The following is a 17,533-nucleotide window of genomic DNA, read 5'->3' as shown; positions in this document are numbered from 1 at the left end:
AGTTCATTTGCTCTCTCTCTCAGCGCTGTCTTCCTGGCCCTCCAGCAGTAGCCTGGACCCCTGGGGGCTTCCCATTGAGCAGCTGCCTTGGGTCCCTTCTTCTGGCCCACAGCTGCTCCCTGCCGCACTTCTGGTCCTCTCTGGGCCCTGCCCACAGCCTGAGCCCAGGCGGCAGCTGCCCAGGTGGCACGCACAACTGGGAAGGTCACGGCAGTGCCACTATCACCAGTGCCAGCCATGTGGCCCTAGCGGAGGGGACAGGTGACCCTGTTCCCACCCCCACTGCAGGCCTCTGGCAGGAGATGGCCCTGCCTCCGGGCAGGGGACATGGTGCCGGCCCCATGCCTGCCAGGCCAGGCTGGCTGCCCGACTCCCCTTCTTGCTCTTTGCAGTGGGGAGAACTCTGCCGTGCTGCACTATGGACACGCGGGAGCCCCCAATGACCGCACAATCCAGGATGGAGACATGTGGTGAGTAAGGCTGGCCTGCAGCCCTGCTTCCTGCCTTTATGCAGGAGCTGCTGGGCCAAGGTCGGACTCGGCGTCAAGATAACCAGGAGCCTCCTGGTCCTAGGTGGGCCAGCCACAGCAAGGTCCCCAGACCCAAGCTTAGCTCAGACCCTCTGCTGGGGTGCCAGCCTGCACAGTGTCCTCTCAAAGAGCTGGCAGCTTTCCAGGAGGCACTGAGGGAAGGGAGCCCTGTAGCTTCATGAGGGTGCTGACATGGGCTCCGAAGAGGGCCTGAGGCACACCAACCACACCTGCTGTCCAGCCCGTCCGGCCTGCTCCTCCCTCAGAGCTTGGGGTCTGGATGGCCCTTGGGATGGTGGGGCCCTCCATTTGTGGTAGCAAAGCCCAGGACAGGACCGGGGGCAAAGCTGCCTCAGCTCCTCCCCCAGGGAGAGGGGTGAGGCCACCATGGGTGTACCCACATCCTCTACCCTTCTGGGAGCAGTTGTGGTCCTGTTCCTGAAGCCCTGCCACTTGGGAAGCCAGTGCGATCTGGGGGGAGGGCACTGGCCACTTGGGACTGGACTTCAGCTGGCGATGGCAAAAAGCAGGTGTGAGCTCCTCCCGACCCCTCCTGCGACTGTGAGTGAGCTGTGCAGCTGGTATCTGCAGGGACCCCCTGGAGTCTTTCCTGATGCCCTTTGACCCTGGAGCCCAGCCCAACTTGGTCCGGGGGTGGCAGGTCCTGGGATCCCAGTCCCAGGCAGAAAGCAGAGAGCTCCAGCAATACCAGTGGTTCCCAGGGTCCTGGAGCAGCTGTAGCCTGGGGGAGGGTCCCAAACCCGATATGTATCCCATGAGTCTGCTGGGAACGAAGCAGTGTGTGGCTGCTTCTCCCAGGGCCCAGCTGGAGATCCGTGCACTGTGCCCATGTCCCCAGCCTTGCTGGGCTGCAAGTGGCACCTGCGTCCTCCGTCGCAGCTGCAGAGATGGGAGCTCCAAGGAAGCCCATGGACGGGAATGCCAAGTGCAGATTGGTGATGTTGTTTTCCTAGTGCCAACTTTGAAACGTAGCCAGTAGAATAATTATGAGTTTATTACAGTCAATTTATTATGCGGCATTTAGAACAACATGTTTTGTTGATTACTGCTACTGCCAGATTGCTGGCGGCATTTATAATCCATTGTTTTATTGAAATTGATCTGCCGTGCGCCCACTGTGTTCAGTAAATAATAAATCACTCTGTTACCCTCCACATAAAAGCCACGCTGCTCCACCATAAGGTGTGAAGCCAAAACAGGCAAACGGCAGGGCTCCCCGGAAGCTGAGGGCCTCCCCAAGTAGCTGACGCACTGGGGCCACTGGACAAGACTCCCCAGAGCTATCCCAAGTGGGGCCGGAAGGTCCTTCCAGAGCAAAGGGGATGCCTGCTGCACCTGTCACTTCTCACTCCTCAGGACGGGTGTCCCCCAGCTCCAGGCCATGCACCCGCAGTGAGCTCAGTGGGTTCCCAGATCAAGCCCTGTTCTCTCTTGTCCTGGTTGAGCTGGGCAGCCCTGGGGAGAGGTGGGAGTACAGAGTAAGAACATGCAGGCTGCAGGGGGGCATCGACACACACCCTTTCTGTTCTCTGTGTGCAGCCCCGTCGTCATCCCATGGGGCACAGGTGCCACGAAGGACTTGCCCTTGGCCAGGGCCTGGCAGGGTTGCTGCTCCAGGGCAGGGTAAAGAGTCAAGACTCAATACCAGGCACCCGTGTCTCTAGCTCCAGCCAGCCCAGCCAGCCCTGTAGGTGTCCTGGGCTTAGGGATTCCAGGGTGAGGGGGACCGTGGCTATGATGTAGTGGGACTCCCTGGGGTTTGATGTTGGGAGCCAAGAGGCTTCCTGTAACTACCTGAACCCTTCCCCACTGGCCTTGGGGTGCCCTGTGAATCCTACCCTTGGCAGCTTGCTGTTCTGGAGCAGCCAGTAGCCACTTTTGTTTTTCTTTCTAAAACCAACACGCTCACCTTTAAAATAAATTTTTAGAAGATTTATTTATTTGAAAGTCTGAGATAAAGAAAGCAAGGTGAAGTCAGAAAGAAAGACACTGCATCATTGATTCACTCCCCCAAATGGCCACAACAGCTGAGGGTGGGCCAGCTGAAGTCAGGAGCCTGAGCTCCATCCAGGTCTCCCACCAGGAGACCAAGCACTTGGGCCATCTTTCGCTGCTTTCCAAGGCACAGGGAGCTGCATCAGAACTGGAAAAGCCAGGACTTGAACTGGTACTCATATGGAATGTCCAAGATGGAGGTGGTGACTTAACCCGCTGTGCCACTCCGCTGGCCCCCAAGGCACACCCCCTGAAACAGGGCTACAGAAGCGGGCACAGTTGGCCAACCCTTATCCCAGGTCACTGGGTGCCCTTTCTAATTGGGCAGCCCAAAAGGACCCTCCCGCACTGATTCTAGCCCCAGGTGTGGGCACAGCTGTGGATGGGACTTGCCGCTCTTCCCTGGTCACACTCTGCCCCATCCACCTCTAGCCCACCTGAGCTCTGTATCGAGTCACCAAAACCCATTGAAGGCAAGAACGTGGCTGGGCCACTCCTGGGCTGACTCCTGGGGCCCTGAGGGAGGCACCGTGGTGGGGAGGAGTCCAGCATATGCCCACTGTGGGCTCTGATTTGGAAAGCAGCCGAGATATCCTTCCTCTCCTGACAAATTAGCTAACAAGAGGGTCACACACTGGCCCCTTTGAGAACCTTCTGGGGCAAAATCCAAACATGATGCACTGGTGTTACACAGCTCTGTGGAAAGCATGGTTGGCGCGCCTTCCAGCACTTGCCAGAAGAGGGCAGTGTTGTCTCAGGGCGTGTGGGTCCAGCTCACCCCTGGGTGAGTGGTCTTGCGCTAGACTCCTGTGCGTGGGAGCCTACGGCTGGCCCAGCTAAGGAGGAGGGAGGTCTATCCCAGTGCCAACTCAGCAGCTTGCCAGCGTCCTCTTACCCTCCTTTCCTGCCCAGGCCCCCAGCCTGTCTTCCCTGTCCCAGTGTGACCATCCCCATACCCTGGTCACCAGAGTCCCTCTCGGCTACCAGTTCCACCCAAAGAGGGGCTTAGAGATGCCCTGAACTATGGCTGCCACATGTCCTTGCTCCCAGTGCCTGAGCCACAGCCCCGACCTATGGGCCTCTCCTTGACACAGCTGTTTCCACCACAGCCCCTCACCCTATAGGCTAGGGTACCCAGCACCCAGGGTTTCAGGGCCCCCTTGGCATCACTGGTCCCTGAAGCAGGGATGGGATGATTCAGGTCACAGCTTGTCTTGAGTCTGCACAGTGGGCCCTGATCGGGGTGTGGCTCTGGGCCCAAGTCCCTTCCCCAGCTGCAAGTAGTGCGAGAACCTCCCAGCCCTACTTCCCCACCCTAGCCCGATGCCTGGGGATGCGGTGGAGCACATATGTTCCCCCAGGGCCCGCGCCCCACCCAGAACCTCCTGACCTTGACCTTGCAGCCTCTCTATGCCCTCCTGATGGCCCCCAGGCAGCTCCCTTCTGAGAACACGCCCAGTCCTTGCAGCCCATCCCGACCAGCTGGGCATGGCCTTCAGCTCGTCCTTAATCGTGTGAACACACCGTTACTCTGGCCAGACACCCTTGCCATGTGCTTCTGTGTGTCTGTGGAGGCCTGCGGTTGTGCCCACTCAGCTGGCGTCACAGCCCAGGCAGCCAGGTGCACAGGCCTAGTGAGACCCCGGTGGCCAGAGTGGCAGAAGGAGGCATGTGCTGTGTGCATGACTCTGCTCCCTCCCCTCCGCTGCCCACTCCCTGTCTGCCCCCCACCTTGGCCATCATGTTATAGATGCAGCAGGTGCCACTACCAACCCCAGGCAAGGGGCTATGTGGCTTCTGGGGCTCTTGGCCCCCGTGTCTGTTCTCCTCTGTTCCCCAACCCCTGTGAAGTGTCAGCAGGTGAGTGGGAGGGCTGCAGCCCCACATGGCTGCCTTGTCATCATGTGCAGCAAGGATGGCTGGCTGCTGTGGTTCCTGGAGACCCAATACCTTTGCCAGTGTGGACCCTTCACTTGGGCAACCCCTGGCTGCCAGGCCCCCAGGAGCCACTGTCTTATGGCAGGGTCAATGGGGGGGGGGGGCAGAAGTGCCCAAGAACATGTTGGGAGAGGGGCCCACGAGTCATGGCTTTTGTTCCCTGCCCACTACACCTGCAGACTGGTACTTCAGGAAGACCTGGCCAGGAGCTGGGACTGGCAGCGTGCAGGGGCTGCCCACTGCAGCCACTGAGAAGAAAAGCGAGCCGGGGCGCCTTCCTCTGTAACTCATGCTGAGGTCTGGAGGGAAGCGAGAGTTCCCACTGCTCAGAAATCCCCTGGCGTGGCCTGGCTGGCTTGGCCTGGGACACAGACTGGGGCAGTCGCACGTTGGGGTCTGCAGAGTCCCAACCACCGGTGTTGGGAGAAACAAGGAGCCATGCCACCATCCAGACACAGGCCACAAACAGAGGACAGAGTGGCCCCCTGGTAGACACTGCAGCACGTGCCCTGGAGCACACCCCACAGGGAGCCTGTGGGGGGGATCTGGGGAGGTCCCATAGTGGCAGGTAGCCCAGGCCTTGGAGCCACCCAGGAAACAGGCAGCAGGAGACACAGGGCCTCCCCCCTCTACCATGGCAACGCCAGCGTATTGCTTGGAGATGTGTCCTGTGTCCCCAGATGTCTTTGATTATCACACAGAGCCACTGGGCCAAAGATGGTAGTGTCCCCAGTGGGTGTCCCCAGGCAGCCAGGAGGGGGGAGCCAAGTATGAGCAAATTGTCCACCGTGAGCCTGCATGGAGTGGGCAGTAAGGAGGGGCCACGGTTGATTTATACGAGCTGTGGCTGCGCTCCCTGGATTCCGGAGTGGTTCCAATCTGCAGCACTTAGGCATGTAGAAGCTCTGAGGGAGGGGGAGGAAAAAAAAGACAGAAAAAGATAGGGAACTGAGAACACAAAAATAGACCTCAGCCCCGTGCCTGGGCCTGGCTGGGCAGCGTGGAGCTGGCCGGCTGGGTGTACACTTCCTTCCCCGCAAAACGGCTGATCATAAGACATGAAGAAATACAGTTGAAGGCTTCTCGAATTGGGAAGATAAGGTCAGGCTCGCTGCAGAAATGCAGGCAGCTGCTGCCCTACACCGCTGTAGGTGATTCTGCTGTTTGCTGTGTCCGGGAGCTTCCTAGTTTTTCATGCAGTTTAGTTTTTTTCTTTTAGATCAGTATCATGCATGGCAGCTTTCTGCCAGGGTTGGGGGATGGTGGGGCGGGGGGGACTCCCCAGGAATCTGTGTCTCTCTCCACTCTCCCGTCCACTATGCCATGCTCCTGGCTCTGTCCCATCTGCCCGGGCCATTCTTGGATGTCTTCAACCGGCAAACCACAAATCATTTTCCTTCATCAGCTCTAGGGAGCCCAAAAGAACATGCTTTGCTTTCCCAGGGCAGATCTGGGGTCCCTACTCCCTACCCTGGCTCCACTCGGGTCGGCCCCACGGGGACCTGGTGCGTTAGGGCCCCTGCTGTGTTTGTCATGCTCTGTCTTTCTCTCCATGTCTGAGAGATGGAGTACCCATCCTTTTGGCCCACAACAGCCAAGGCTGAACGGAGGCCAGAGGCAGGAGCCCGGAACCCAGCCAGGTCTCCCGTGGGGGAGGGGGCACGAGGCCCACCCAGAGTCCAGGGGGCGGAGACCCGGAGTCAGGTCCTCCGATAGCCACAGCCACTGAAGCCGACTGCAAGGCCCATCCCCGTTTTAGAGATGGCGAATACTGGGGCCCTGAAGGCAGAGTCAGAGCAGGGGAGCTGCAGGGGTCTGAGGGAGCGACTGCTCCCTAGACTCTGGGCTTTGCTGCTCACAGCACTCAGCGCCCCCATTTCCCCGTGGGTGTCAAGCTCAGAGCTGCCCCACCCTCCTGGCCAACCACAGCAGCTGCTGGCCTCATCACCCAGCCCTGCGGGCGGGGCCTCCCCGGGGAGCCGATGCCGGGTGGGGCCACGCGCTCAGGACCGCCCTGTGTCATTGTCTGCACACAGCCGGGCTGGGCTGCACCACCCCTTCCCTGCCCCACCCCAGGCTCCAACTGGCTGCCTGACTGATGGGCACTCCTCCCCCTGCTGAGGGGTGGTCACCTGAGGTGTCATCAGGTGCACTGTTGACATTGTTTACCGTGTCTGGCCAGCAGAAGCACCCAGCCAGGGACTTAGGATTCCCAGCGAAACATCCAGGTACCCTTCATCTGCCAGTGCCGCCCGGCAGACCACGTGGCTGGACTTCTAGTTCCAACATGTGGCCAGGGTCCCACGCCCTGCTCTGTCCTTTGGATTAGGTCTCCTTCCCCCCCCCTCCAACACCCCCCACACACGCCAGGCAGCACACAAACAGCTTCTGGAATGTTCAGCGGCTGCGGTTAGCGCACAAGTTGGATTGGGGTGAGAGGCCCTTGTACAGGGAGCCGCGGCTGTGCCCCTGGGCCCAGCTTTGGCAGGACCCATGCAGCTGCACATGCCCCTCCCCCCCCGCCAAACCCCCGCTCAGGAAGCCCAGCACGGAGCCAGACCCTTAGCAAAGCTGGGCTCATAGCCAGGCCCGGAGGAGGAGGGCAGCCCTGTCTCCTAAGGCACTCCTGGCTCTGCCGCTACCTGGTCCTGTGGATCTCAGACCTGGGGCTGGTAGGACTTGGTCCCCCAGGCTTACTACCACACCCCTGGTCTGCTGTCAGCAACCACATGGGAGACCTTTCCCATAAGGGCTGCCTCCTCCATGCAGTCCTGGGAGCCCCTCCCATGCCCTGGGAGTGAGCAAGGCAGACTCGAATGTGCCCAGGAACAAACAGGTAGGTGCCCGTCACCAGGAGTGCAGGAGGTGGACCCAGCCACCGTCTTGACTCAGCAGGCCTGGCCCGCTGTACCCCCACTGCCCCGCCTGCACTGGCTCACTGTTCCTGGAACCCTGGCCTTTCCTGCCCTCCCCTACATGCTACACCCTGCGTGTGCCCTGCTGTGTCACCCAAGGGTACAGAATGGCAGCACCAGTAGGCAAGGCCCCAGGAAAGCCCTGATGGCCCCGGGGCTGTCCTCAGGCACTCCCTCCTGGTCCTTGCCTGCCTCAGGCCCAGCCAGAACAAACCCATCCTACCCCTGTGCAGAGAGGGGTGGTGTCTGACAAGCTTCTATGGCCAAAGGACCCCAGAGTAGAGAAGGAGGTGGCAGCTGCTGGCTGGTTTCCACCCTGACCCCACCGGGCCCAGGTGCCCTGCTGGGTACATCCAACATGTCTATCCGCAGGCCCCTGGCTGGCCCCTGCTGCCTCTCCCTCCCATGAGCCTCAGCCTGTGCGGGATGCAGGGCAGACCTGGGATGGATGTTAGGATGCTTATGTGGTAACCATGGCCCTGGGACATGTCTGTCTCCCCTTTGCCAATCACTCCCCAGAGCAGGGCTGGTGGGTGGCCCCATCCATCTCCGGCTGAGCTCCGTGTCCCAGGCTTGTTTTGGGGACTGAGGTCCCTCGGGCCCTTAAGGTGGAGTGGCCCCCCCAGCAGTCACTCCAAGAGACGGGGTACTGACTTGAGCCCCCTGCTGCACCCAGGGCTGAGGAGAACGGTGTCTCCCACATGCCTGCAGCCTCACACTGACCTCTCTCTGCAGCCTGTTTGACATGGGTGGTGAATATTACTGCTTTGCTTCCGACATCACCTGCTCCTTTCCTGCCAACGGCAAGTTCACCACAGACCAGAGGGCCATCTACGAGGCCGTACTGCGCAGCTGCCGTGCTGTCATAAACGCCATGAAGCCAGGTGAGCTGGGGGCTGGTGGGGGGACAGAGCGGGGAGCAGGTACCTGCAGGTGCACTCTGTGACTTGAACCTGCTGCCCCAGCCCACCCCAGCTGTCAGTTCCCCAGAGTTGCTCCCAGGAAGGGGGCTGACCATCGTGTGGGGGCAGCCATGAGTTGGGGGGCACAACACAAGACCACTGCAGGTCAGTCTGACCTCTGCCGGCGCCGGCTGCTGCATCATCAACTTGAGCCCTGCCCCAAAGCAGGAACCATTCCCTGCAGCCAGTCTTGGTTCATACATCTTGCTCCTGCCCCCACCCCTCTGGTCCATGCAGGCCCTGCCAGTCTAACCCTCAGCATCCCACACACAGTGGTCTTGAGCTGTGGAAGTCTTATGGACCTCCAGCCAGACCAGCTAGCGTTAGGACACTCTTTCTATCCGCTGCCCCACTGCCAAGCCCCCTACCCTCCCCCAGTGCCATGCTGGCCTAACACAACGAGTCTGGTAAACAAATACAAGCCCGGGCAGAGAGGCCAGGCAGGTCCCAAGAGGAAGAGGGGTGATGGCGCCCTATTTGCAGCTGTGGAGGAAAAGCGTGTCATGGACTGATGTGTTTGTTGCACGGCGGCGCAGCTGGGTGGGGTTCGTGGGCCCAGAGGAGGTATAGGAGGATGACGGGGTGGGGGAGAGCGCCGAGTCCCTTCTGGGCTGCCTCGCTGTTAGCTGCTGCATGTCTGTCTTCCTTTCTTCACACCAGGGATGAGAAGTGTGGCTTCAGTTTGCAATCTTGCCAATCACTTAAACGATTGCAGATCATTTCAACGCAGCTTGAGCTGGGGTGGTCCCTGCAGCCTTTGCAGTGGCCTGGGGTTTCCATGCCAACCCAGTGTGTACAAAGCTGCCCTTTGCCATGCTCCCAGCTATTGGCCACTCCGCAGCTCTGCCCAGGTGGGCCGTGTCACTGTGACACCTGTGTTGACCGTGAGTGAGGCCTGCAAGCATCCCCCAGCAACTCCCACCCACCCAGGCAGAGCTCTGCTGCCCTCCAGGGACTGGGGACCCTCATGCACCTGTATGCCATACCCAGGGCCACACCCAGGGGTCCGGACAAGAGCATGGGGAGGGAGCTGACCTGCAGCAGACTGCACATTAGGCAGGGAGAGAAAGAAAGAAAGCTTCAGCCACCAGCACCTTCCGCAAAGCCAGAACTCAGTCTTGGTTTCTCACATGTCCAGCAGACACAAGTGCTGGATCCGGTAATCAAACCCAGGTCATCGGTTGTGAGGACATGGGCATCAGTAACCATGAGGCTCCATGCCCACCCAAGGGCTGGGGATCATCTGCAGAAGGGGCAGCAGGGCTGTACCTCTCAGGGGGACCACTGGCAGGATGGGCAGGAGGTTGGGGGAGCTGCAGGCCACCTGCACAGTGTGGCTGAGCCCTGGCTGCAGGAACGCCTGCTGGTGGCACCTCCAGTCGATGTCCTGGCCACTTAGGGCCAGGCAGGTGTCCCTGTCATTCTGTCTAGAGAGTGACAAGGCCCACAGGCTGCAGAAGACCTCTGGCTTGACCGGGGGTGGCTAGAGCCACTAGGCCGAGCTCAGTTGACCTGCAGACCCTAAGGGAGGGCCTCACTCAGGCCCACACACTTCCCTTCTGCTGCAGATGAGGGAACCCATGCAGGGGTCTGGAGGACCCTTTTGAGGAGGGGGTGGAGCCAAGTCCTGGCAGTACTGCCCACCCCACCGCACTAAGTTGGACCCTCTCTGGGTCATGCTCAGTCTGGGAGAGGGGCAGGAGGCCATGTCCACAGAGGTGCTCTGCTGATTAGGGTGGAGGGCAGGTCACCTCCCCCACAGCACCACAGAGGCCACGGCCAGGCCAGCCCCCCTGGGATGCATCCCAGAGGAGAAAAGCCCCTGGTTTGTGGATCCAGCTCCTGGGCCAAGACAAATACCCCAGTGAGACTGTTGGGCTGCTTCCTGCAACCTTCCAGGGGAGAGTCAATAAAGACAAGCAGGAAATCCCACAACGATGCCCAGAGGAGAGGCAGAAATTAATGATTAGAACACAGAATGGCTCCCAGCTGATGTCGCCCCAGAGAGTTGAAGAACGCAGGCCTGGCACCTCATCCTGGGGCCCAAGGAGCTGTCTCCTCTGCCGCTCAGAGGCTGCAAGGCCAGGAAGGGTAGCAGTGGGGGCGCAGCAGGCCCACTGAAATCTCTGTGGCCTCCTGTTACTGGGAACCAGGAATCTGAGCTGGCCACAGGCACAAGTTCTTTTGGTCTCACCCACTCACTGCCACACCTTGCTGCCTGCAAATACCCAGCCCCCCACCCCAGCACCCAGGCCTCTGTGCCCCTCCCTCCCATGAGACCCTCTGATTGCTGGCCATGCCACATGCCACATGAGTGACACTTCCCGTGCATGGCTGCTGTAGCTGCCTGCACTGTCCCCGACTCCTGGCTCTGGGTCCTGGCCACTTTTGAGGGGTGGGAGGACTACCCAGGGGAATCCAGAGGAGTGGGTCCCAGTGGCAGGGAGTGCCCTGCCCTCAGCATGGGCAAGGAGGAACACCTAGCTGTGGGTTGTGCACATGTGTGAGTGCAAGTGGACACCCACAGATGTGTCCTGGCCCTGGGCCAGCGCTGCCACCCTCCCAGATGGGCAGTGCCGGAGTAGCTGGACTACCCCCTTCAGGGCCTTCTCCTTAAAGATGACACAGACAGTGCTACAGGGAGCACATGTCATCCCAGCCCTGAACCCCCTCTGCATCAGGGGCTGGGACTAGCAGGCTCCGTTTGCATCCCCACGGCTGGCTGGGGGCTGGCTGGCAGGTTCCTCCCATCACCATGTTTGTGTGCTCCCCAGGCGCCCTGCTGCACTGTGAACCTCCAGCGGGAAGAGGAAAATGCACTTCATCCCATCTGGGCACCCCGGGCATGGTACAGAGCCAGTGGCTCTCTAAGGCCCCAGAGTTGGATTGGGGTCCCCTTCCCACGGCCTCTGCAGGGCAATTATTGGCCACTGGGACCCCAGCCCCGAGCCCTATCTCCTGCACCCACAGAGTGTGGCTCACCCAGCCTATATCACACCCCTTCCATGCCCCCCCACCTAGGGGTCACTGCAGATGAAGTGGACTCTGCACATGGGGGGCCCTCTGCGGCCCTCCCAGCTTGGCTCAGCCCTGGGATCACCCTAGGGTGGGAGGCTGAGCTGCAGACCCAGCAGGAGAAGGTGCTGAAGATCCCCCAGGGCCGCCCTGTACTCATCTTGGGGCATTGTGTCCCTGAACTGAGGGTCTCCTGAGGTAGGACAGATGGACAGACAGACCCAGAGGCTCCGCTGGGCACCCTGGGAGGGGGCAGGGCACGCCTGGATCCTGGGCCCTCATGACGTGCCATGCCCAGAAGAGGTCTTGGGGTTTTAGGGTCCCAGGGCCATCACCAGGTCGCAGCTGTCCCCATGTGCCTTGCTAGGGTAGAAGACCTCTGGCTGCATCAGAGAAGGCTTCCTGGAAGAAAAGCCCCAATCAGAGGCCCACAGGAGGGAATGGGGCCTGAGGGACAGTCCCACCTAAGGGACCATGTGGGCACAGCACTGAGAGTGCCTGCTCTCAGTCCCACTGGCCTGGGTCTAGCTACCACGGTCATCAGTGGCTGAGGGACTTGGGTCAGGAGATGGCTGGGGTGGCCAGGTAGGGTGTGGGTGACAGCAGATGAAGGGAATAGTGAGGCCCTGGCAGAAGTGAGGGGCCAGGTTAGAGAAACCCTTCAGGTAGCCAGGACAAGCTGTCGTGCTCTGTGACATCCCTGGTACAAGCAGGCATGGGGCCAGGGGCTCTGGTATAGGAGCTCTTGGGAGGCTGGGCCATGTCCCAGGGCTGGCAGAGAGGCCCCCGCTGCTTGTGCCCAGCGCAAGGACAGTAACCTTCACACACTTGAGGGGCCTCGCCTCAGCCCCGAGTGTCGTAACCACCATCCGGGCCAGACACTGGGGCCAAGTTGCTGGGGGTTTAATCACTGTCACAGCCCTAACCACACACAGGCAGAAACTCCCCGGCCCGGCCAAGAGAGCTGTGTGCAAGGCCTTCCCTGAGGGCCCTGGCGAAGCCGACCAGAGGCGCCGCGGGGCCGCCTGGGCCTACACGTCCAGGCAGGCGCCGGGCCGGCCCCAGGAGGGGCCCCCACGAAGCATGATTTATACCTGATTCCCACCCTTGCTGAGGCCAGGCCAAGACCACAGCCTGCGGTGGAGGCTGGCCGGGTTTGAAGGCTGCACTTCTCCGAGCCCCCCCACGGCCGTGGCCAACAGCCCAGGGAAGCGGGTTGGGGGTAGGGTGGGAGTGCCAGCAGAGCTGGAGCTCACTCTGCCCAGGGCGGGGGCTGGCAGGCTCCACCCCTGGAGCAGCTCCTGTGGGCAGCAAGCTGGCAGGTGTGTGCAGGGGACAGCTGCTCGTGTGAGGTGCAAGAACCCTGGGCAGGATCCCCACAAGGGCTCTCAGGGAGGGGCCAGCTTTTGTGCTGAGACAACCCCTCCCACAACAGAAGGATTCAGGAACAAGGCCAGCACAGAGAGCATGGGCAGGTGTCAAGATGCTTCTGGATTGCAAAGGGGGGGGGGGGGCTGTGTGTGGGAAAGGCGGGGCTTATGCCCCCAAGACCCCAAGTGTGAAGCTGGCACATGGCAGGTTGCCACGGATGTACACCTAGAAGCAAATACCACCATCTAGGAGTGCGGGTGCCTCCCTCTGCCCGAGCAGACACCAGAGACCGCATGCCAGCTTTCTAGGGTCCACGGCCTTCAGTAGTGGTGACCTCTGAGGTTTAGGGAGGTCACACAGGAAGGCTGGCCATCAGGGCCATTTCCAGCCCTCAGGAGTGCTGACCAGGCCAGCCAAGGTGTCATTCATACACATGATTGCCTGGGACCCCAGAGTGGCTATCGCCAACCCTGTCCCTCCTGTGCAAGGGGCCAGGCCGACCGCTCTGACGAGGGTCCCTGTCTCCTCTTCCTCTGGAGCATGTGCAAGCACTGCCCTCTTACCTCTTACCTCCAGCACAGCCAAGAATATCGCCATGGGGCATCCAGCATTGGCAGGGAAAGGGCCCCACGGTGTCTGAGGGGGCCTCCTCTGCCGCCCCGCCCATTGAACCTTGGGGACCTTGGAGCTGCATCCATCCCAGCCCCCAGCAGCAGCCATCGCCCACACCAGGGCAGAGCAGAGGGCAAGGCTGCCTCCGAGCCAAGCTTGTATGTCCCTAGGGAGAGCCTTTACCAGGCAGCTGCCATAGCACCCACACTGGCTGCCCCCTCTGGCCAGTGCCCCCGGACAGGGATCTGGGCCCTCACCCTGCCCACCTGGACCCTGTCTCACCCAGCACTTGGCTGGCTGAGGGTCAGGGCAGGAGACTGGCTCAGGCTCCTTGCAGAGTCCAGAGGTGGGGCTGGAGCCCCTTTGTGGGGGGTGGAGGGTGGCTGAGCACTGTAGAAGGGAACTCTTCTTGGGTGCCCTATGGTACTAGGGTCTGCTTCCCAGAGGACTGGGCAGGGCTGAGGACCCTCTGCTGCTGAGATTCAGTGACCTTTGCCCCAGAAACCCCAGGGCAAAGATTCATTTGATTGGTAGCCCGGGCTACAGGACCCTCTTCCACTCACCCACCCACACAGCCTCTGCTAGTAAACAGTGAGGCTGAGCCAGCAGCACCTGCAAGTATGAATCAGCCCCACTCTTAGGGTGTGCAGGGTGCCCCCTCCTGTAGCCCCAGCCACAGACCTGGGCGCAGGGCCCACGGAGGCTGCCCTGGGGCTGCTGGGGAGAAGCTCACGCCCCCCCTCCTGCTGCTCAGCCATCTGGCTGGGCTGCCCAGGCCCCAAGGCGTTGGTGTGACACAGGCTAGGGAATAAGCCTGGATAAGCCTGGGCTGGCTGGCTCCTGGGGTCAGAAGGGTCCTGAGGTGGGACCTCAGAACTGAGAGGGCCTGCCTAGCTCACTGCTTCTCCTCCTGAGCCACAGGCGTATGGTGGCCTGACATGCACCGCCTGGCTGACCGCATCCACCTGGAGGAGCTGAGCCTCATCGGCGTACTGAGCGGCAACGTGGATGCCATGGTCCAGGCCCACCTGGGGGCTGTGTTCATGCCTCACGGGCTAGGCCACTTCCTGGGCATTGACGTGCACGACGTGGGAGGCTACCCCGAGGTCAGTGGGAAGCTGTCACTGAGCATGGCTCTGGGACACAGCCGATGGGATGGGGGTTGGCCCCAGGAAAGGCCCTGGTCCAGGCAAGGCAGATGCGTGGGTGTTCCTCCTCTGGCTGCCTGCAGGGGCACTGGAATGGTTCCCCTGGACACTGGGTGTGCAGAGTCCTGTTCAGTGCACGAGGCTTTGGTGATAGCGCCACCCTGAACCCCTAAAAACTTCCTGTATGTAGCTGTGTGAAGACACGTGCCCCGGGCCCACTCACTCTTCCTGCCCAGGTACCTTTGGGAGGCTTGTGGCCTCGCCCACCCCTCCTAGGACCACCCAAAGAGGAGGCCCTCTCAGGCAGGTGGCTGTGGCTTCTCTAGGCCCGGCAGGATGGGGAAGCCTGGCTCCGTGCCCACAGCACAGGGACTGATTAGGCAATGGGAGCACGCCCTGGTTTCCGCCAGCCAGTGGGCCAAGACCAGGCTTGGCCTGGTGGCTATGGGGTATTTTGAAAGCACCAAGAATGATTTTTTTTGGGGGGGGGGGAATAGTATTGCTCAAGAGGAACATTATTATTCAATTATTTTTTTCCTCAAGTGTAAACAGTTAAATTTGGAGAAACAAAATCAGTTTTAATTTCCTAATTTCTCCCCATCCCATTGTGTGCGGGGAGCCAAGAGCAGGGCCTTCCAGACATTGTTAGCCGAGCTTCATTATTCATTCGTTGCCAGGGCACTTTTTTTTTTTCCACCAGAGAAAATTGGCAGCAACCAGTTTTCATCTTTTCCAGTAAGCAGCCCTTTGTGCTCAGAGTCTATTCTTCTGACAGATAAACACAGTGGAAAAATATGGCTTTTCCTATAAAAGTCATTTGTTTTAGTTCAGGCCTACACACACATCTGGGGCTCCTTTGCTCAGAGCCCTCGTTCCCGGGCAGAGGCAGGCATGGGCCCCGTGGGTGCAGGCCCCTGCACGCCCCCAACAGGGTGGGCGCCCAGGGCCACGGGGACTGGCCCCTTCGCAGGAGGCCAGCTCTCGGTCCAGCGCTGCCTCCCCTTTGACCCTGCTCGGGCCGTTTTGGCTGGCCTCCCTGGCATGCTCAGGCCTGTGTCCTGTCCCTGGTAGACCCCCAGCCACCCTCTGATTAGGCAGCCTCAAACCAGTGGGCTGGGGAGGCACCACCTTTGCCCTCACCCCTGGAGGGGATTCTTTCCATCCAGTTTGGCAATCTTAAAACCTTCTGGCCAGAGGGAAGTGTGTACCCCCACTGCACCCCATGAAGCAGCTTTGCGTGGGCCCCCAGAGATGGTGGGGCAAGGCCTGGCTTCCACAGCTACAGGGAAGAGGAGGGGACACGCACTTGGGGTGTGCATGAAGGGTCTGGTGGCTGGAGCTGGAGAGTCATGCCAGTGGGCCGGGCGGGTGGGGGAACCAGGCACTGGCTTCAGGTGGCAGGAGCAGGACAATTCTAGAGACTCTGACAAGCCCCCAGCCCTGCCCCCTAGCGCCTCTCAGCTGAGCATGGGGACCTTGTTCTAATGGGACCTTCCAGCTGAGCAGGACCTTGCTTCCCAGCATCCCCCTCTCCTCCAGGTCAGTGGCCCAGAGGAAGGTACTGTGGGGCTCGGGCCTCAGTAGTGAGCACATGTGCTCAAAGCATGGTCAGGGTGGCTGTTCCCACTCATGCAGTCTCGGGGCCGGCCTTCCCTGCTGTGCCCTGCCCCGGAGGCTGGGCCAGCCTGGTGCTGGTTACCTTACGTGAACCACTAATTGAAGTCTGATGTTCTTGGCCCCCAAACAGTCAGAATTGACAGCTCCATCTCCAGCAGCTGGGCTTCCTGAGGGGAGCCACAAGCAGGACCGGCTCAGATCCTGACCAGAAAGCATGCTGGCCATCCACTCGCTCAAGAGGTCCTGGCCACAGGCCACATGTGCACCCCAGGACCTAGACAAGACTTCTGCCAGTACCCTGGGTGCCATCTGCCCCAGGCTAAGGTCCTGTCTGTGCACAAGGAGGTGCACATGCTAGGAGACCCATCCTGATGCCAGCACTTGCCCCTCTTCCTGGGTGGGCATGTGGTAGACCTGGGACCTGGCCTGGCAGGGAGGCCGGACAGGTACCTTGGGGGCCAATTTGCACTCGAGCCACCTGGAAGCAGAGATGCGGCCCCAAGGAGGCCTCACAACCTTCCTTAAGAGCTTTTTTGGCTTCCCTGGTCTGACTGCTATCTTCCCCCCTGGCCAGGAGAGGGGCTCTGATGACGGCAGCCGGAAAGCTGGCCAGCCCCATGGGCCCACCCAGGCAGCCTGCCCTGGCTGTGTGTGCACTGCTTTCCCTGGGGCTCTGGAAGGCAGTTCTGAGGGTGTCCAGCGCCAGGGATGTTCAAAACACAGGGTCAGAGAGAGCTGCCCGTGGCCAGCATGCAGCAGTGGCGAGTCTGGGCTGGAGGCCCCCAGGTCAGAAAGCCCCAAGGACAGTGGCCAGCCCTGGAGCTGCCGTCTGGGTCCTCCAGTCCCTCCCGTTCCCACAGGGTGTGGAGCGCATCGACGAGCCGGGCCTGCGCAGCCTGCGTACCGCAAGGCATCTGGAACCTCGCATGGTGCTCACCGTGGAGCCAGGTATCTACTTCATCGACCACCTCCTGGACGAGGCTCTGGCTGACCCAGCCCGTGCCTGCTTCTTCAACCGCGAGGTCCTGCAGCGATTCCGTGGCTTTGGTGGGGTGAGTGCCTGTGGGTCCCACGCTCCTTCCCCCAGCCCCGACTCCCTGCCCATGCGGGGGGCTCCAGCGCCCTGGCAGGGACAGGATGAGGAGGTGCTGTGAGCAGCTGGTTGGCCTGCAGGGCCCTGGAGGCCAGCCCCTCCCACCCTGGGTCCTCAGAAAGCTCTTCGGCTCCCCGACGGCAAGCTCCTGTCCCTCTGGCTCAGGTCCGCATTGAGGAGGACGTCGCGGTGACTGACACTGGCGTGGAGCTGTTGACCTGCGTGCCCCGCACCGTGGAGGAGATCGAAGCGTGCATGTCGGGCTCAGACAAAGCCTTCGCCCCTTTCTCTGATCCGAAGTAGGGTCCACCAGGCG

General features: G+C 60.9%; 1 protein-coding gene across 1 annotated transcript in view; it reads left to right on the top strand.

Annotated features, from left to right (window-relative positions):
• PEPD (peptidase D) overlaps positions 1-17,533 on the top strand; it is a 102,625-nt gene extending 85,092 nt beyond the window's left edge. The window contains exons 11-15 of the mRNA XM_004595013.3: positions 393-470; positions 8,135-8,283; positions 14,281-14,465; positions 16,985-17,176; positions 17,383-17,533. Of these exons, the coding sequence (XP_004595070.2) occupies positions 393-470; positions 8,135-8,283; positions 14,281-14,465; positions 16,985-17,176; positions 17,383-17,520 (742 nt within the window). The 3' untranslated portion in view covers positions 17,521-17,533. The remainder of the gene's footprint in view (positions 1-392; positions 471-8,134; positions 8,284-14,280; positions 14,466-16,984; positions 17,177-17,382) is intronic.

The sequence above is a fragment of the Ochotona princeps genome, chromosome 16, assembly GCF_030435755.1.
Source record: "Ochotona princeps isolate mOchPri1 chromosome 16, mOchPri1.hap1, whole genome shotgun sequence".
In the NCBI taxonomy this organism is placed as follows: domain Eukaryota; kingdom Metazoa; phylum Chordata; class Mammalia; order Lagomorpha; family Ochotonidae; genus Ochotona; species Ochotona princeps.
The sequence above is the reverse complement of the archived record's forward strand: the minus strand, read 5'-3'. Positions and strand labels throughout refer to the sequence as shown.